This window comes from Nyctibius grandis, chromosome 18 (genome assembly GCF_013368605.1).
Source record: "Nyctibius grandis isolate bNycGra1 chromosome 18, bNycGra1.pri, whole genome shotgun sequence".
In the NCBI taxonomy this organism is placed as follows: domain Eukaryota; kingdom Metazoa; phylum Chordata; class Aves; order Nyctibiiformes; family Nyctibiidae; genus Nyctibius; species Nyctibius grandis.
In genome coordinates this window covers 4,168,889-4,189,372 of record NC_090675.1, presented here as the reverse complement: position 1 = coordinate 4,189,372, position 20,484 = coordinate 4,168,889, and the positions used below count along the sequence as shown (strand labels likewise).

The 20,484-nt window shown below is 38.5% G+C and overlaps 1 protein-coding gene across 5 annotated transcripts in view; it reads left to right on the top strand.

The window, feature by feature from the left end:
• ZZEF1 (zinc finger ZZ-type and EF-hand domain containing 1) overlaps window positions 1-19,866 on the top strand; it is a 58,912-nt gene extending 39,046 nt beyond the window's left edge. For 4 of the 5 annotated variants that reach the window (XM_068415376.1, XM_068415377.1, XM_068415375.1 and 1 more), the window contains exons 41-55: window positions 1,013-1,187; window positions 1,726-1,858; window positions 3,513-3,709; window positions 4,305-4,424; window positions 5,696-5,884; window positions 6,251-6,351; window positions 6,878-7,013; window positions 8,139-8,498; window positions 10,091-10,234; window positions 11,128-11,296; window positions 13,144-13,242; window positions 13,995-14,160; window positions 15,630-15,780; window positions 16,217-16,288; window positions 16,774-19,866. In XM_068415376.1, coding sequence (XP_068271477.1) covers window positions 1,013-1,187; window positions 1,726-1,858; window positions 3,513-3,709; window positions 4,305-4,424; window positions 5,696-5,884; window positions 6,251-6,351; window positions 6,878-7,013; window positions 8,139-8,498; window positions 10,091-10,234; window positions 11,128-11,296; window positions 13,144-13,242; window positions 13,995-14,160; window positions 15,630-15,780; window positions 16,217-16,288; window positions 16,774-16,848 — 2,287 coding nt within the window. In that variant the 3' untranslated portion in view covers window positions 16,849-19,866. Of the gene's footprint in view, window positions 1-1,012; window positions 1,188-1,725; window positions 1,859-3,512; window positions 3,710-4,304; window positions 4,425-4,954; window positions 5,017-5,695; window positions 5,885-6,250; window positions 6,352-6,877; window positions 7,014-8,138; window positions 8,499-10,090; window positions 10,235-11,127; window positions 11,297-13,143; window positions 13,243-13,994; window positions 14,161-15,629; window positions 15,781-16,216; window positions 16,289-16,773 lie in introns of those variants that run through there. The other variant, XM_068415378.1, reaches the window with a different exon arrangement.
• The last annotated feature ends 618 nt before the right edge of the window (window positions 19,867-20,484 follow it).

The window sequence follows — 20,484 nt, the reverse complement described above, 5'->3', positions numbered from 1 at the left end:
CATGTGTGCCTCATGCATAGAGGCTTTTTAATAGAAAGTCAATTAAAACTGTACCCTGATCACGGAAAGAGCTTAGCATCTGCAGCCCTTGTTGCAGTCAGAATCTGTTAATTTCCTTTCAAAAGAAGGCTGGCTGTTGAAGAGTGGCTTAATTTCCCGTGCTTACCTGTGTAGCATGTTATGGTGGAAGAAGTAAGTTTTTGAAACTTTGAGGAAAACCAAAATACAGTCCTATATTTTTTTGTATGACGTTAATTATCTCCGGTTGAGTTACATATCTCAATGGAAAAGGAGGAGAGTGTGTCATGTGGTAACTATCACCAGTGCTGAGTTCCAGATCTGACCTTTTTATGTGAGAGAGGGATTTTGTATAGTAAAATTGCACTGGAAGCAGCAAGGAGGGGCAGGGTAGGTGCTCCATTTTGGAGGATCTTGAGAAAGCTCTCAAGCATTCTAAAATTAATGTCATGCTCGTTAAATATGACAGTGTTGTTTTTCATTGTGGCTATGTTTTACAGGGAAGGTTCATAAACAAACAGAAAAGCGTATGAAATTTAAAGGCAGATTATCCAGAGGATTAGCTGAGGAAAAGGAGTTTCTCCAAGAGTAACTTCAGAGCAAGGAGGCCAGTCTCTCTAGGTTACTCGTGTAGTCCACAGAGAGAGAGCAGGTAGTCACGTATGTGGGATATAAACCATTTGCTGTTATGTACAGAAAAATTCTGAGCTGTAAACTAAAATTAGGAATTCAAGGTGACAACGTTCAAGCAAACTTTGATTTGGGACTGTAAACCTTTTAAGAAAATAGAGTAGTATTTATGCTGTAATGATAAAAACCAAAACAATTCATGTGTCAGCTGACATGAAAGCTTCAAATATTTGGAAAAACAGTTATATAATGATATGAAAGCTCTAGCTGTGACAGATTAACAGTGATATGCTGTCTTGAGGAAAAATAGCTTCAGGTAAGTGTGTAGTCAGCCTCCCTAATACAGACTGCTCTTGCTTTCCAGTCGTGTAGGTCTGGACTGGGCAAGCTCCATGGCAGATATTCTTCGATCTTTGAACTCTTCTGCGCAGTGGCATAATGTGATTGCTGCTTTCACTGACCATTGCATTAAGCAACTGCCATTCCAGCTAAAGCACACCAATATCTTCACTTTATTGGTGCTGGTTGGGTTTCCTGAGGTAAGTGGCCTGTTGATACTAAAGGAAACTAAACTGGTTAGAGCTTTTAGGTTTCTAATTCTAAATACTATGGATTTTATCAATTGGGGACATCTGTTATAAACTGTCAAAACACGGTGTATGTCAGAGTTCACGTCTTTCCACTTGTGCACAATTAATGTTTGTATAATGAAGAATAATGTAGCTGGTTTTGCCTTGCATTTCTTTGAGTGCTACTTAAAACTATCAGGAGAAAACCAGCTTAGTATGTTTCACTATCAGAAAGGGCTTTTTATACAAGAGAAACAATCCAGTCTCACTCTTGATAGTCAGAACTGATATATTGCCTGTGTAGCATTAAGTTGATCGTTGAAGGCATTTTTTTTTGTAGAAGTGAACTGCCATTTTCTAAAGATCAGCAAATACCTGGCAGTGAGCAGATTGTTCAGCTAAGAAATACAATACCCAAGTATAAGTAAATGTAACCAATAGAAAAGATGACTGTGTATTTACAGATAAGTATTCCAAATCATAACTGAAACTTTTGCTGCAATTTCAGGTGCTGTGTATGGGGACTCGTTCTGTGTACATGGATAATGCTAATGAGCCTCATAACGTGATCATCCTGAAGCATTTCACTGAGAAAAACAGGGCAGTTGTAGTAGACATCAAAACCCGAAAGAGAAAAACAGGTTCTGTGACATTTTTATTTTATCAAGGAATCACAGAGTATTTCCTTAGAGTTTCTTATGGATACCCAAAAGCATATTTTAACTAGACCACTTTATGCAGGTCTGCAGAGTTTGAATTCCATTATTAGTAAGTCACCTGATTTTCTGCTCGTAGGTTGAACCAAATTGTGAAGACTCATTTTCTTTTTAAAACTCTGACGAATTTAGGAAACTGTTGATCATTTTATTAATTGAGAAATCTCAGAAATAGGCCTTTGGTTAAGCAATTGTTTCTGTTTTGAGATTTGCTTACTGTTTGTGTTTTGTCCTTTACAGACATGTGCTTAATGTTTTAAAACAATTGCAGATTTTTAAAAATGTACATGCTGCCTCTGTGTAGTTAGGTGCTGCTATATAAAGGAAAGGTGCTCAGAGCCTGAACATTTTTGAGATAGTCCATTTTGTTGCTCCAAAAATACTTTGCATTTTTACGAAGTGCCTGTTTCCACTGTGGGCAAGATGTGATACCTACTAGCAAATGAAGACTAAGAATGAACGCAAACATACCCATTATCGATTGATTGGTTGTGAAATGATGCTATGTTGGCTGTTTTTTTCCTGATCCTGTAAAAAAAAAAAAAAAAAAAAACATGCCATGAGGAGAGGCCGAACTTCTTCAATCGTGTGCTTTATAAAACACCAGGAGTCTATCTTCTCTGCTTTCTTCCTGTCTGGAAGAACTTTTTAAAACAGTTTGGATACCCCTAAAATTTTAGACAAAAATGTAAAAAGAGTTATACAGCATGAAACAGAGTATACTCCAGGGCATGTGTTCCGGATATTTTAGAATAATCCATTCTGGGGCACATCAGTAGAGTGTGTTGGCTATTGTGGTGTCTAAAGACCATTAAAAACCCCAAAACCACCAGAAAACAACAACAAAACCCCAAAGCTAGATGCTGCTTCCCGGGTCATTCATTGTACCAGAGAGAATTTTCTTCCTGTATTTCACCTTGTTTAAAAGTTCAGTCAAGCTAAATGTTCAACATATCACAAATCAGCTGGATTTCTAGGAGTGAGGGCTTTCAATTTTGGCATATGTGACCTGATATTGTGAAGTTAAAGCAAAGGTTGTCCTAAGATTTGACTATTGAAGTTGTTTAAAAGACACTTGGAAAAATAACAAACTAAACTGCTTTTTGATAGTGAAGAAAGATTTGAATATAAAAGCTTTAATTTTTTTTACTGTTGGCATTTTAAACAGTAACATCAGCAAGATTTATTTCATCATATCAATTGCAGGTCGAATATTCCCCATTCTAATTGTAAAATACAACATGCACTGCTTTGTACGCTGAACAATTTATGTGCAAGTATGTGCAGATAATCAGCTGTTGCCAGAAGTTATCTAGAGGTTTTTTAACTTGCGCTGAAAAATGAAATATTTTCTTAACTACTCAATGAAACTGAGATAATTCCAGTACGAGAGCGGAATTTTGCCACAGCAAAGCAGATAGGTGGTTCTTCTACAGTCTCTTTAATGTGACTGTAGTTATTAGAATGTACTTCACGTATGGATTATGTTCATGTCTCAGCCTACTCGTATCTGCTGGTAAGAGATGATTTCACATCATCTTAAATGAACCTGGTGAATTGTGTTTTTTCTCTCTTGTAGTGAAGGATTATCAGTTGATTCAGAAATGTGGACAAGAAGGCAGTGATTCCCAGACCCAGCTGAGGCAGTACCTCCAGCACTTCGTTCTTATATCCACTCACCTTCTGCAAACCAGCATGGACAGTAGCTATGCGGAGGCAGTCGAAGCAACTTGGGTCTTGTCACTTGCTCTAAAGGGGCTTTACAGAACACTTAAGGTATCTTTTGCCTGACATGTAGAATATAATAGATAAATAAAAGTTTGTATTCTACCTTGCACAGCCGGATCTTGGGTATTGACTAAGCACACTGGGGAACTAACACAATTTCATTTCTCTCATAGCTGGCTCCTTTTATCCCCTGTCTGTAGGGGGCTGAAATTGTTGCTAGACTTTAAATAGCATTCATGAGTCTGAGTTGAAAGTTGGATCACGCTTCCTTTGTGGGGGTGACTATTCGTGAAAGCTGAAGAAGAAATTTGTAGGGATAACACTTTAAGGAGTGAAGCACACTTACCCCTTTTCTTACTCCTAAAGTATTCGAAGAGAGGATCTGTATTTTTTTTGGACTGTCAGAACGAAACAGACATCCAGTTACTACTGTGTGGATGTCATAGATGATACTCTGAAGTGGGGATCTGTGTTTTGGGGTTTGTTGTGTTTTTTTTTTAGGGAAATGAAAGAAAAAAAAACCCTACCATAGTTCATCTGGGCAGGAATTTTACATGAGGCTGTGTGATAAGGCCTTGCAAGCATTGTGATGCATTTTTCTCTATTTATTTACTTGCATCTGTCTGTCTGCTTGTGTGTGTAGATTCATGGTTTTAAGGAGATCCAAGCTGCCTTTCTTCAGTCTGGTTTACTCAAGCTCCTAGTGAAGAAATGTAGCAAAGGAACTGGCTTCAGCAAGACCTGGCTTCTCAGAGACTTGGAGGTAAGAAAATAAGTTATGTTTTGTAAAAAGTCAGGCTTCACACAGTGGCATGAAAGGCTATGGCACTGTACTTCCCTTTTGTGAAGGAAGTCTAAAGAGTATTTCTAATTAATCTGTGCAAAAATGTTCACATAACTGTTTCCCTGAATCTACCTTCCTCTGTCCATCATAATTGAGTAGGTAGTAGTCCAACTTCCTTAAAGCAGGAGCTGATTTTAATTAATCTGATTGTATTTGAAGGAAATTTGCAAGATGAGGCATTAATCACCTACTCAGTTTCTTTTATGAATTTTATTTAGACTCTTGAAAATGCCATTCTTCAATTTAAAAAATAGTAATTAATCTCAAAGAAAAACATTATTTGCATTACTCATTGACATGTACAAGATATTACCACAGTGCAATATGGGGAGATCAATATGCATATGGACATATTCTTTCTGAATGTTCATTAATTGCTGGGAGATAAGTATGGTTCAACTGTTAGTTATATTTTAAAATAGGCAAGAGTTGTGTTAATTTGTACTTAGGACTGTAGCAACAATAAGAGAGAGAAAGAGTAACGCCCTGGAATTCCTCTGAAAAGTTGCCCCAAGTGGTTGGTTACAAATATTGCAGAATAAGATCTGGACTGTGGCATCTTGCTGCCTCCTGACCTACAGCCAGAGAACCAGCCCTGACTCACAGAGGTGTCCCACCTTCCTCTCCTGTGGGCAGCATCACACCAAATGAATGCTCTGCCCTGAGCACTGTAATGTCTCGCCATAGCTCTGCCCATGTTATTCCTCAGAACTGAGGCTGACACAAGTTGGAGCACGAAGGAGGTGTGTAACTGTATTTTCTTCCCATTATGAGTACTGGTGGTGTTGGCTGTGCTGAAGCCAAAGGTATGTTTTCAAAGCAGAAGAGTGTGTAGGGGCATTGCTGGCTTTTTGGTGATAGTCACCTCTGCTCTGTTCTTGTCTAAGAATCCTCAAACCTTTGATGTACTGAAATAGTTAAATAATTATATTCTCAGTTTTTTACACTTTTGGCTAATCACTTAAGTTGTCTTTGTAGCAGCATGGAAGGCGTAACTCATTTGTGAAGCGGGAAATGGTTTGGTTTTGTGCTTTGGGGTTTTTTTTTCTTTTTTTTAGGGGCTGCTTCTTTTTAGAATAGTGTGTGTTAAACACTGTCAAAGTCATATAATGTTCATATGAAATGCGGATTGCAGATACCCTAATAATATCTACAGCTGTCACACCATGTGCTACCTTTTTTCTGGGCAGATTTTGTCAATAATGCTGTATTCCTCAAAGAAAGAAATCAGTTCCCTGGCTGAACGTGAGGATACTGAACTGGAAGAAAGGGAACAAGATCAAGATGTGGAGCAACCTGTTGTCAGTCCTGTTGATTTAGAGCAGAACAAACTTGATCCTCTGGAGGGTTTGGATGAAGCCACCAAAATATGCTTCTTGGTACTTAAATTTATTTTTACCTCCTTTGAAGTTCCTGTGAATTTGCTAGTTGCATAAAATACTTGGTAGCTTTTACAGCTTGTTTTCTTCTAAATTTACAGAATATGGGTTTATAATTTCAATGTATTGTTTTCTAAAGGAAATAAAGCTTCATACTAGGACTACAGTAATAAACACTGCAAAATCATTATAAAGCTTGTTGCTAAATTCTTTTTCATTTTTAGTAATCCAGATATTAAGCAGCTCATTAATTCTCTACCTATCGGATGAGTGGGAAAATAATACCTAGATCATCCTTAAAGAAATTTATCTTTCTTTTTCCTCTGTAATGTCATATTTTTTTTTTTTTCAATTCTCTGTGCTCAGATGACACATGATGCACTTAATGCACCTCTCCATATTCTTCGAGCCATGTATGAGTTGCAAATGAAAAGAACAGATTCTTTTTTCCTGGAAGTTCAAAAGAGGTATGTGAAAGACTGAGTCCAGCAGACAAACAAAGTTACTAGGTGTCGGTGGTAACCTAAAAGCTAATAGGTGCCAAATAGAAATTGTTCCAAGGATACGATTTGGTTTTCATGCGTGAAAAAGTAAGGAAACTCCTACTAAGTTGTATTTATGGAAACAAGTCACTAATTTCTGAAAACCATTGCATGTTCTTTTTGATATTGTAACTCCCATATGAAGATCTACTATGTCTCTAAATTATCCGAACTGAGGAAGAATGGAGAGCTTATTTCTGGCTTCTAGTAATCAAAGCATCTCGTGGAGCCACCGTGTTCTCACAGAGATGAGCAATCCTATAACATGTAAAACCTTTGACTTGTTAGACCAGGGAAGCTAATTAACATAATATGATAAAAATAGGTAGAATTTAATGAATCTTTCTAAAACAGAAGGTGGGAATATTAATTTGCATTTAATTGCACTGATTTAGTTTCCATTACTTTCAAAACACATTTATGTGTTTTTTTTCCTTTTGCCTTTTTTAAGGTTTGATGGAGATGTAATTACAACAGACGAGAGGATCCGAACACTGGCTCAGAAATGGCAACCCAGCAAGCGTTTGAGGTTGGAGGAGCAGAGTTCAAAAGCAGTAGACACAGATATGATCATCTTACCCTGTTTGGTACGGTCGTCTCCACTAAAAGGAGCAGTGGTGAAATAATTAATTTAGGCATTGAATAACTTCAGTTTTGCTTAGTAACTTCAAACCTGAGATTTTTTTTTTTAACATCTGAAGTAATCTGTTGTTAATGTTTTATGTCAAAATGAATGAGCAGGTACAACAAGAAGCAAGTATTTCTTCCTTAAGGAAGTAAGAGAACTTGATTCTCAGATCAGGAGAACAAATTGTGATTGCACGCTGTAATTTCCTCTCCTTATACAAGGGAGATTGTATCTAATTACTGTAAACTTATGCCATGTTACTGTTTTACCATACTGTTGTTATTGTACAGTAACTTCAGCAGAACAAGGAAGCAATGAATTTGTCTTGTAAAGTAGACACTACGCTTGCAAGCTTGAGGTTTTCCATTCAATAGCATGATCCCATAGCTCTTTGTTTTATTTTGTGTGCTGATTCCTGGCTGCATGGTATCACCAGCACAGCTGTCTATCAGTTGTGTAGCAAACTGGATCAAGGGCTTCCTGAAGTAGTTCCACATAATTATAGGAAAAAAAAAATAGGCCTTGAACTGCTTATACAGAGGCTGTGAAATATCCACCCCTGGAAATTTTCCAAACCTAACTGGGCAAAGCCTTGATTTTGGAGTTGGCTCAACTTTAAGCCAGATTTGGAGCAAATGATCTCCAAAGGTCCCTCCCAATTTGCCTGGTTCTGTGTCACAAATAGCATGGCACTTTGTTGCTTTACCTCTGTAGGTCAGCTTAAATAAACGCTTCTGGTTAGAATTCTAACTGCTGTTTCTGCTCGTGTGTGCAGTGGTGAATGCATCAGTGCGTAGTGAAGTCAATTGACATAAACAGTATTTTTGAGGAATTCTGTCCCTGTAGGTGTGTGAGAGATCACACGTTTGTGTTCTTTGATGCATCTGATTTTCAGTATGTAAAAGACAAATTGATTTGGGGCGTTGGACTAGATGACCTTTAAAGGTCCCCTCCAACCCAAACTATTGTATGATTCTATGATTTGTAAATTCAGCTTGCAGTCTGATGGACTGGTCAGGTACCCAAACATAAGGAAGTAAATGTTGAGTGCTTATTTTCAAACTTGCATTTCTTTTTTTTGCAGTCAAAGCCTGTGCTCTGTGATAAAGCAACAGAAGAAACCAATCCAGTCGCCCAGAAACTGATAACCAACACAGAGAGTGATCTGCAGCTTAGTTACGCCAAACAACGTCGCACGAAGAGTTCAATACTCTTGCACAAGGAGCTGGACTCTAGAAGTAAAAAGGCTGTGAGGGACTACCTGTATCGTGTGAACGAGGCGACTGCTGTTCTTTATGCCAGGCATGTGCTGGCATCATTGTTAGCTGAGTGGCCAGATGATGTGGCAATAAATGAGGAAATCCTAGACCTCAGTGGCCCAGCCCATATGACATACATACTGGACATGCTTATGCAGCTAGAGGAAAAGCAGTTATGGGAAAAAGTAAGTGGATTTCACTTACGCATGTGAACAAGCCCTGTGCTTACATGCCATGAGACTCTGACTAACAAAAATACTTGCTGTTCCTTTTTTAAACTAAATTGAAACTCCAAAATTTAAATTAGTTCTGAAGAAGTTGGAATCTGTCAGTGTCTTAATGTACTGATTTTATTAACAGAAAATGGAAAAACTAGCTCCATGGAGACAACTCTTTCAGTTATGAGAGAGCTATATGGGAAAATAAATCTTATAGAGAAAATTTGATAAAATAGGCAGTCCATTGTGAAAGCTGCTTTTTATTAGATCTTAATGTGTATATTGTAATACCTGCTACTCCACTGATGAGCTGACTGTTACCGTGGTGGAAGTGATCTTGGAATTATAATAGAATGTTGTAATGAAAATGTCAGCTCAATGCTTCACAGCAGTTGAAGGAAATCAAGTGCTGGGAATCTTCAGAGAAGGAATTAAAAATAGAACAGAAGGCATCGGTATTCCACTGAACCAGTAGTGTGCTCTCATCTGGACTACAGCATGTGACCCGACTCCCTCATCTTATTTTTAAAAAAAAAAAAAAAAAAAAAAAAAAATTAAGATGCAGTAGCACGGGAAGAGGTCTGGAGTGGCAGGAATTATTATAGCTATGGAATAACTTCAGTATGAGGAACCAACTAGTTTTCTTCATCCTGGATCTTTGCCTGAGGGGGGCATGGGTGGAGGAGTAGTAACGAACAAGTCTGTTTCTCCTCTGTAGTTGTAAACCAGTTGGCAGCACACAAAAGTTAAACAGCAAGTGTTATTCACTGGCCCTCCCAGTAAGAAAACAAAGGAGTGTCAGATTAAGGTAGTAAGTGGCAGGTCCAAAACAAACCAAAAGTACTGGTTCTTGACACAGTATGTCATTGAAGTTGTTGCCACGGGGTGTTTATATAGGTTCAGAAAATGACAGGATGAACTGATGTAATAAAAATCTGCTAAGGCATATTAAATACAAAGACACAGCCCTTGTCTTAGGCTTTTCTGCAAGTGTGTGGAGGCAAAGAATGCATTCAGGGGACTGTGCTACATACTGCCTTTGTTTTTTAAACTCCTGTCCCCCAAGGAATCCATTTCTGGCTGATGGGGAGAGGAACCTTTTGGTCTCAGCTTGCATTACGTTTTATAGGAGGAGTTAGGAAATTGCAGATGAAGAGGTGTAATAGGTTGTTATAGTGACCTGTAAAGGGTCTCATGTAGCAGGACTGCTCATCAGGAGCTTTTGTGCACTTTTGAAAAAAAGAAAAAGTGGAGACTAAGGTTTATGGATTAGCCTTGATTCTAGCACTTGTGGAAAGAGCTGTAGCTAGTGTATCTCATTGTTTTTATCAGATAAAGACACTAAGATCTGAAAAAGACAACAGAGTAAAATATTCTGCACTTACAGAGATGACACTTGTAGACATCATTTGTGAATTTGTCTAGTTTCTGGCTAGTAGCTCAATTCTCTCTTTTGAAATGTGTGGCTAGAAATGACTCTTGTGTCAGTCATCAGCATATGTTTGTAAATGTTGTTTTGATAGCAAATTGTATTTACATGACATGTTGCTTCTCCCCAGATTCTACAGAAAGTACTGCACAGGTGCAGTGAGAGCATGCTGGGGACGATGGCCCTGACAGCTTGCCAGTTCATGGAGGAACCCGGAATGGCAGTCCAGACACGTGAATCTAAGCATCCTTATAACAACAACACTAATTTTGAGGTAAGTTATACCGGTGTAAGAGTGCAGTGGATCTGCATGATTTGAAGACTAGTTGAAAAACATCAGGGTGGTTGGAGCAGAAGTCTCGCCATGTTCCACGTGTTTACCCGTGCGATTCTGTGCTTGAAGCACCTGTGAAATACCTGTTCAGTCTTGCTGTTGAAGAGGCTGATGCCAAACGACTGAGGCCTTGCCCTCTAAAGAACTGTGTTCAATAGGGCACTTTAATGTAGTCCTAATTCAATCATGTGAAAAGCGCATAACTTAAATGGTTTTACTGTGCATGTGTTTGAAGCAGATCGTATACTTCAGTGGTTTCAGGGCCTTAATGAGCAAATACTTCTACCCTTCCATCCAAAGGTCTGTGTCACTTGGCCTGTTACTTCCTTGTGCTGTTAGATGCAAGGAGTGGAGTCTTTCTTTCTTGTCTTCCTCGTTTTAGACTATCTTCTCCTGACACAAGCAGCTTCTGATTGTCTTTTCTTGGTATTGTTTGAAAGCATTTTTTTAATATATTTTGGTAAGTAATTATTGCCTTTGAGCAGTCTTGGGATTTTTTTTTTTCCTGCAGCTCTTACTCTTCTGATTTTTATTTTTTAAATGTGTATAAACCTTTAGGATGTGGCAGTGAGATTGATAGCAGCAACTATTAGCACTTTTAAAAAAGCAAAGCATTGCTAGCAATTATTTTTTATACTCTTAACAGCTAATGCAAACAATAGGCAATGCTTTATATTTGTTAAATTAGCTCCTGATAAAAATAATAAAAGAGTTTTTTTCCCATGGAGATGCTATACTATTTGTTATATCTCCCTTGTTCGTACGGTGAAAGTTAAGTAGCTTCTTGGTAATATGGTATTACCGTATACAAAGATCATATGTTTGTTTCTCAGGATAAAGTTCACATTCCCGGTGCTATCTACCTCTCAATCAAATTCGACTCTCAGTGTAATACAGAAGAAGGCTGCGATGAGTTGCTCATGTCCAGCAGCAGTGATTTCCAGCAGGATCGGCACAGCTTCAGCGGGTCTCCGCAGAAATGGAATGATTTTGAGCTTCCAGGTGAATATGCAGCGGTTTAAAATGCAAATGTAATTGCTGGTATCCAGGACTCTTGAGAGAAACTACTGAAAGATGACAGTTAAATACAGATGTTCATGAGATGTGTCGGGGAAAAAAACCTCCTTTTCTTGTCCCACTCTGTTTTTTCTGACATGCTGTTCTTGCATTTGTTTCTTCAAAGCAGGCTTATCTCTTGTTCTGCTACTTGACCTTTTTTTTCCACGCCTCAGTCAAAGCATGCACTTAGCTACTGGAAACAAATTTTGATCTTGATTCTTTTCCAACACAGTCCTTGTTCTGCACAATATTCACTTACATTGTTTCTGCCTTGTCTTTCTTTCCACAGGAAGCACATTTTTTTAAAAAAAAAACCAGATAGGCTTATCTTACTAGTGTTCAGAGCAAACTGTGTGCCAGTGTCTTGTCTCCAGCTGTTGCCACAGAGCATAGCTGAAAAAATCAGTCATTTGACTGACAACTTCAGTCTGTATTCTGTAATCACATTTTTGATAACACAGTAGCAAATGCTGGTGAGCTGAAGGAGTGGATGGTCCCATGCTTCTTATGTTAAGTTGTTTTAGCCCGCTGAGCTCTGTGGCGTTGCAGGAAGTTTTTGAGTTCGAGTGCTGTCAGTGGCTGTAAATAGATTTCGGAACTTCTTTAGCAAAGCAGTTTGGATTACAAGGTGCTAGTTAGAAACAAATGTGTGCTCTGCAGAAGTATTTTGGATTTTTATGAACTTCTTTCTGTCCTCCTTTTCCTCCCAAATAGTTGCAGAGCTTTGCCAAGAACCTGAACTTTGAGGCCCATTGTTTTGGAGCAGCCTTGGCTGTGAAACTGGGGTTTCACCTTGTGAAACTTCATTTCCAGCCAAGGCTCTCTGGATTAAGGCTCTTGATTTCACTCAGCAGGCTTTAGCTGAAACGAGGCATTTGAAGGCTTCTGGGCTTTTCATGTGATGGCAGGGCTTCCTCAAGGCTCCTAGGAGCAGGAGAGAGCAATGACTCCGTTTCGTGATGAAAAAGGGAACAGTTTTTTAGAATTTTATTTTTGTTTTTTAAATCCTAACAAATGTTTTCAAAATTTTTCTTCCACTTGAAACTTTGAAATTCTGCTTCACAATGAAAACTAACGTATTTGTCCCAGATTGACAGGATTTTTCATGGAGCAGAAGGAAATTCTGAGCTTTAACCAGATCTAATATTACAGAGCACAATGGGTAAGGGTATGTTGAGTTTAGCATTACAGCTAACTACCAGTGTTTGTGAAGCTGTAGATGCTACAACAAGAAGGATTTCTTGAATGTCCCAGTGCCTGATTGTAAAATGGTTAAATATTTTGATAGTTCTTCCACTTTTAAGTGGTTAACAACTTTGTTCGCTAGAGCAGAAGTCCACAATTTAGTTTTCTGACCTGTAAGAGCAGTGCAACTTTAATTTCACAATTTTTTTACCTTTTGCATAATGGACTGTGAACTTGGCTGCCTATGTAGAGGTTCTGTTTTCATAAGTCATAATTGATCCCTAACACAATTGGAAAAGTGAAGTCTGACTGTGTACAGTACCGAGTTTCTTTAACTCACTCTTCTTGTATGTAGCTAACAAAAATGTAAGAGACATTATCCTTGCAAGTATCTTTACGCAGTGGAAACCACTCTGCGTTTTGCTTCAGCTTCCTGTTTATCAACCTGTTTTGTGCATTTCATAATTGCCAAAAAGTAAAAGATCTTAGATGATATCTAAGATTAACTTATTTTAATGACAAACTTTTCATTTGAATTGTATTTATGATAGCAAAACTAACTCAGAAGGTAGTAATGTGGATTTTCTTCCTTCCCTTGCACGCAGGAGACACACTCTATTACCGATTTACGTCTGACATGAGTAACACTGAGTGGGGTTATAAGTTTACAGTGACAGCAGGTCATCTTGGAAGGTTTCAGACAGGTGAGCACTGGTCAGGGTGTATCTGAAAGGACTTTTGGAATTATTTTGCTGAGCTTTGACAGACTTGTGGTTAGCCCTTTTTTTGACTTAGAATTTGCTTTCTCCAGTGTTTTAGAAATAACACAATTAGTTTTGTTCAAGTTGAAACTTGACTAAGGTCTCTTATTTGCTGTGACTTTATGCTAGAAATACCAAATCTTCACAGAGGCTTGGAGATAACAATTATAATAATGTTATTTGCGTTCTAAGTCTCTTTATATGACAGTAATTACACACAGGATTTAGTAGACACTCCAAGGTGCCGTAATTGGAAACAGAAATAATTGTAATTGTGTTTTTTAAAAGTAGTTATCCATTAGAATAGGCTGCTTCTGGATCTAATTTCTAGATATAGCATGAAAGGTTTTGTTAGTTTATTTTAGAGCTTAAATACTTTTAACGAAATTGAAGCTGGTGGATGACTTGCAATCAGCAAAACTCTACTGCATATCACATAATAGTGAGGACCTGAGTTTTGTTTGCCTTATTTGGGCAAAACTTTTATTTCAGATAGGATTCTTTCGAAGTTTTTTGCCTCAGAAAAGACTTGTGATGTCAGGATATAGTCTAGGATTATCTCAGAATTTTTTTTTTTTGTATTTTTGTTTGATATTTCTTACTTGCCAAAGCAATACTTAGTATATGGAGGAAACTGAGCATATGAACAGAATGGGTCCCTACAGAAGTAACAGCTGTTCGAATTTTTTTCCCAGGGTTTGAAATTCTAAAGCAGATGCTGTCTGAGGAAAGGGTAGTTCCTCACCTCCCACTGGCCAAAATCTGGGAATGGCAGGTCGGGGTAGCGTGCCGTCAGACTGGCCACCAGCGTCTGAAGGCTATCCACCTCCTCTTGAAGATAGTGCAGTGCAGTGCCCAGAGGTAAGTGTGCTGTTCTACGGTGTACACTAAAAGGCAAAGGGCAGGAGAAGAAAAACTGACTAAGCTGATAATATTTTGATAGCAGAAATTTATTATAAGGGGTTTTTTTGAAAACATTTTCTCTTCTTTCTTGGCCTTTAAAAAAGGTCCAATGAATTCAGATGTTGTTGTACAGAAAAATAAATCTCCCTGAAACAAGACAAAAAAGATTATTTCAATTGATTTTCTAGAAATTTATTCTCTTTGTATTAGCCATACTTCAGAATTAAGGTAAGGATGGAATAATAAACTGGTGAAATGATGATCTGATTCTCTATAAATAACTTTGAAATTATTATTTTTAGTTGTGCCACTAAGCCTGTAATTGAGTTTCAGAAGGGATAGGTCTGCCAATGCTTAAGTATGTATGGCATGGGTATTTCTTATGAAAATACACATTCAGAAAAACATTGAGCTTTTATAGTGTCTTGCAAATGTGCATTGTCACATTAACGCAATAGAAATGCTGGAAACGAAGACAACAGTGCTGGAATGCTGACACTTATCTCTGTTATGTCCTTTGAGTTCAGAACAAGCAAGATCATGAAAATAACAATATCCTACTAGCTTACTTTGATAGAGAAGTCAAAAAGTATATTCACATATAGTAATAAAAATGGACAGTTACATAGAACCATTGTTTGACTCTCTGTAAATTTTAGATACACAGATCTACGTCCAAGTCTGAAAAATGATCTTGGTATTACTTGTAATCACTGATTTATTATCTTTTCAAGGTCCCTTACTTGTTTTTCCATCAGAAAATGTCTACTTTGTCATGTGGACAACAAATTGAATTGCTAAAGGATCAAGTCTCCATTGTGCTTATAATATTTAATATTTTTCTTGTGTTAATCTGATGATAGTTTCTGAAATTGAGTTTCCCCACTCTCCCCCCCTATTGAACAATATTTGTCATCCTGTCTGTACGATAAGTGACATTTGGATTAGCTAGCTTTAACTCAGGAGTAGGAAGGAAGCAGGGTTGGAGTTGTTTGTAAAGCTAGATAGCAGTTTTTGTCTGTCTGCCCTATACAAGGGCATCACCTGCTCGCTGCTGTAGTTCGGTATTGTATAATTTCAAGCAGTGGAGCTAGAGCATTTAGCAAAGTGAGGTATATAGTTATTTTAAAGTCCTCATTTCAGGAGGCCACTCAGTTTTAGAAAAGTCATTTAGACATAGTCATGGATATGAGGCTTTCTCCACTTCACTGATTCAGAATGAAATTCATTGTGCTGAAACACCTGACTGATTTTAGATTTTAAAATACTTCTTGTGTTTCTTCCTTCATTTGTACACCTAACTGTCAAAACTCCATGGTTTTGTTCTCTTAAATTTGCTTGAGTTCCCTCCCCCCGCCCCGAAACAGGCGGAAGATCACAGTTACTTACTATTTCATCAGTATTTCGTTTAAATTACTTTTTTTCAGGGACTGTGACCTCACCTTGTTGAAGCCACTTTGGCAGCTTTTCACCCATATGGAAAACAACTTGTGTCATGACATGACCAAGCCTGGTATTCTCCTCCCTCTTCATCGTGCACTTGCAGAGCTCTTCTTTGTTACAGAAAACAGAGTTACTGTAAGCAGTTCCTGTATTTCTATCCCTCCTCTCCCCAGGGCTGGGAATGATATGTAGTTCAGTGTTAAACTAAGGGCAGTTTTCCTTTATCTTGGCAAAGTTCATCAGAGCTTTAGAAACATTAAATGCTCCAGAAACATTAACAACTTTCTCTTGGGGAGTCTGGTAGCAAATTCTAATAGAGGGGCACACTGTTGCCTTATCCATCACAGGACCTTAATTAATAGTCATGACTCTTGATTTTGAACGTTACATACGAACAGTCTGTAATGAACCGATTTCTGTGGTCACAAACTGTGCCTAGGAGAGTCTTGTGTGTAGTTCTGGTACCTTTGATCCTTGGAGACAGCTATAATGATCAGCATTTGAATGTTAATTAGTAGGATGATATCTTTGGTAGAAGTGTTGGTGTTCATTGAATGCTTTCTGGCTGCAGGAGCTTGGAACTCTACAGGAGTATTTGCTTGCCTTAAATACTGAAGATCATCTTCATCGCTGCACAGCACAGGTAATAAGATTGCACAGCCCCAGAGATGTATGTTTTTGTGGTATTTTTCTGGCAGACAGAGATAATAAATGACTTCTGATTGCCCAGTGGAGTTTTATAAAATAGACATGAATGTACTTGGGCTTTACGATACCGTGACAGGCCTCTGGAATTTGTGAATGAACAACGCACAAATGCTGTTCTCCTTTAATAGTCAGATGACGTGCCACAAACTGGCTTCTGGGTGTAATCAGGGTTATCTGTTCTCCTGAACTGACCTCTCAACTGCCAAAGCATGGAAATGGGGTAGGGGGCTGGTCTTTCGGCAACTGGAAATGCATTTGTCTTGCTGAAGCTACCTGGATGCCTGACAATTACTGCACTACCAGGAGAGGAAACAGGATGGTTATTTGTCTATTTCTGTTTAATCTCACACAAGGATTTCTTTACAGTTGTGGATTGAGGAGAACCTTTGACGTGACTTTATTTTTCCTTCTCTCTTCTAGGCCCTGAAAAACATTGCTGCTATCAGCCTTGCCATTAACTATCCAAACAAATCAACAAGTTTCTGGAATGTTTAATACTGGCTCAGGCCGGAGTGCATGGGATAGAGTAGTTTGTCCATAGGATGTTGGAACAAACATCTTAAATCCGTTCAGGAAAAGTTCCTTCAGCTTCAGTGTATGAGCACTCTGCAGCCTTCCTTCCTTCCACCTTGATGTAGAGTTTGTAAAAGTAAAAGCGCACTTCAATGAAAAAGCACATCTTGAAGTAACTCACGCGTCGCCTACAGTTATGTATGCACATATTGTAGCATGTTAGAGTAAACAGAACAATATTTTTTTTTATTCAGAAGAAGTAAATGAAAGAAGGTAGCTGAAGTATGAGAATGGAAGGCCCCCATGTTGGTGTCATCTGCTCCCAAGGAAACTTGATTGATGGAATGTGACAGCTTTGAAAATCTTGCTGAACTCGGAGTGATGCCGTCAGCAGCATCTCTTATGTATCATTGAAGTGAAATAGGCAAACCAGAATCCAGTGGCCTGACACAGAAATGGTCCACACTTGAATCCTGTCATGTTTGCTTTTGCTTTGAAGGCTACTACCCAAGGAAAAGAACCTTAATTCTTAGTAAACTACAGGTTGTAAAACAAATTCTGGGTGATTTGCATAGCAGTTAGAGGTTTCCATGCAAGAGGTTAATGTTTCTCCTGTTCTTTGATTCAATCAGCTGGATCATCTGTTCTTACCTTAATTTCTCTCTAATGTGTTATTCTAAATAATACATTGTTGTAGTGCAGCGAGCAAAGGCTGGCCTCCATTCACAAAGCGGTGGTAATATGAAGAACTGAGGAACTTACATGTTTCTCGAAGATCGCATCTTTACAAGAAATTATTTGTGAAGCTTTTTTCTTTTAATTATTTCGATACTAGTGGCTTAGGAGGTCCTTCTCGGCGATGCTGGGAACCCAGACTCCCAGCACTCAGGGTGGGGGTTAATGATCAATCCAGTCTTATCTTACAGAGCAATAACTGCATTACTCTTAGTGAACATGGAATGAATTGCAGACCTTCTATGCTGAAATAAATTGGCTTTCTTCCTGCTCAGCTACGCTGGTTATTCCCTTTCCAAAGAGTTAAAAAGAACATAGAAGGATTTGGGGGTGTATTTCCTGTACCGTTAGACAGTATGTAGAGCTGGTCTTGTCAAGTATGAATTCAGACAACTTTTAGTGCTAATTATTTTCTTCTTCCCTTCCTCACCTCAACATTAGAATATGAAAAAAAGGCAAACAAAAGCTTCAGTAGTAACTAAATGCAAGTTGTGTCAAAGCAGTCGTTCTGTCAGAAAGGAATGTGCTTGTTGACCTTGCTTGTCTAAAAGGTGAGCGGTGCATGAATAGCAATGTGCACAGGAGCACTGCTGTGGGGGATGACCTCTGAGATGATGGTCTTACCAGCTGGGGCTGGAATTTTAAGGGTGGTCCAATCTCCCTCTGAGAGGGAAATGTGCAGTAATACATCCCCTTTTTTTGGATGTCGTCTAGTGCTGTAGTTAAAGATGTTTTGACTTGTTTCTGTTCAGCCAGGTGAGTGTAAGTGAATGCTTCTTCAGGGGATGAGGTTGAATCAGAATGTGATTCTTCTGCCTGAAAGACTTAAAACTGAAGACCAAAAAGCTCTATGCTGAAGCCATTGCCTTCAGGAATGGAGTGCCCCCCTTATCAAATGAGAGTGCCAGAATTCAGGAAAAATTAACTATTTATCAAGGACTGAAAGGAGGCAGAGAGATACTGCTCTGAAACACCTCCTCTAGTGTACTGTAGCTGAAGCTTAAAGCCCTCCTTCCTTCCAGAATGAGATCATGATGGGAAAGAAATTATCAAAGTTGTGGTGTGTCTTTAATAACATGGATCATTTTGTTCCCACATCCGAGTAAGGTGCTTGAGTTTGCAGTCTCACTGCAGGGGTGTCTGAGAGATCCCTGAGAAACCATTTCACACTTTGTAGTAGCATGAACAGATTCTGAGAACGGGGAGTTCCTGCACCAAAATGAGACGTTCTGAAGTCTATGTTAGAGAGTTGTATCAATGGGACAGGTGAGCATTTTGAAATTGCTCTTCTCAAGCAGTAGGACTTTCTGTTCACTGCCTCGGTGTGAGGCCATGGCTGAGCAGTCAAGGAGATGCAATGGGCCGACTTGCTAAGGCGTGTAGGCATGTAGCCTGGTTTAGTCAAAGAAAGCTTTTTTCTTTTGTCACATCAGGGATGAAGACTGTAAATAAACCATTCATAGAACCTGTCATGGCTCTGTCAGTCACATTTTTTTTTTCCATTGGACTGTCTTTTTGCTTTCTGTATGAAGACATGAGGCTGCCAGGATGACACAGGAGCGGCCAGCGTTCCTTACCAGGCGTACCACTGAACTTCCTCTACCAGCAGTCACTGGCCTTGCAAGTCAGTCGTCTTGCCCTGAAGGAACAGTGTCCACTAAATATAATTTCTACCCACTAGATGGAACTGAAGGACTGTGACCTGAGTTGACACTGAATCTGTTGCTGCCTTACAACTCAAATTGTTCATTATGGATTTTTTTTTAAGAGACAAGAAACACCAATTTTTTTTTTTTTCTTCTGATAGTCTTAAAGAAAGAGGAAGAGAACACCAATAATGAATATTCATGATCAATCACATTTTCAACATCCTGCAGCAGTTCCAAGTGGATGCAGATGATGCTATTGAATAGTATAAAACTGTCTGGAAAACAGGTATGCTGAAAAAAAATGTGCCTAATATAAAAAGAAACAAAAAAAAAAGTTGTCCTGCCTGAATCACCTATGATGTGTTTAAAACAAACCGTATTGTTCCTAATGATACATTTGACTTGCTTTCATTAAACACTTAAAAAAGAGTTTTATAATTTCTTTTCTTACGGGTTTACTACTCTGCAGTTTTTATCAGTTGTTTAAAATATATCAGACCTTTAGATTTATTCCAGTTCAGTTCAACATGTAAAAAGAAAGCTACAGATGTGGGTAAAATATGCAAATGAAGATAAATATATTGTAAAAATTCTATAAAAACAAAAAAGTACAACACAGTGTCTGGTTTTTGTTTGCTTTTCTCCTCTCCTCACTGAATGACCTGAAACACACGTCTAAAGCCCCAGACGTTGTCTCGTGTAAAGCTGAGCTTTGCCTTAGTATCTCTTGATTCTGATCAGTGGTGTTTATCAGCAAAGGTGCTTGTACCTAGTTTAAAGGCTTATTTACCTTGGTTTTGGCTCAAGGAAAGGGTTGTTCAGGGAAGTTAAGTGAGGAAGTTGACATCTTTCTGTATTTACTGAAAGCTCTGAGTTGTTTCCACTGGTTCCATGTGCTCAGAGAATGGTTTTGATGGGTGAGGTTATTAAATACAAAGAAATAGCATGAACTGTGAAGTTGTGGGAGAGTGGGGGCTCTTCCCTGAGACAACCAGGTTTGAGGTTTCAGCCAGTGTAAGCAAGGTGATAAATCTAACATGTTCAGTTTAATCTGCTGTTAAATTTAGTGTGGCCCCAGGTGCTGGAATATAACAGAGGTCACAACCATAATGTTTGGGAACTGCTGTTCTTCAGATGAAGGGAATCAAGACTGATTTTCTTCTAAAAGATGAATATTAGGCTGTAAGCTAACTTATTATTGAATGATTTTTTTTTTTTTAAGCTACTTTTAGGA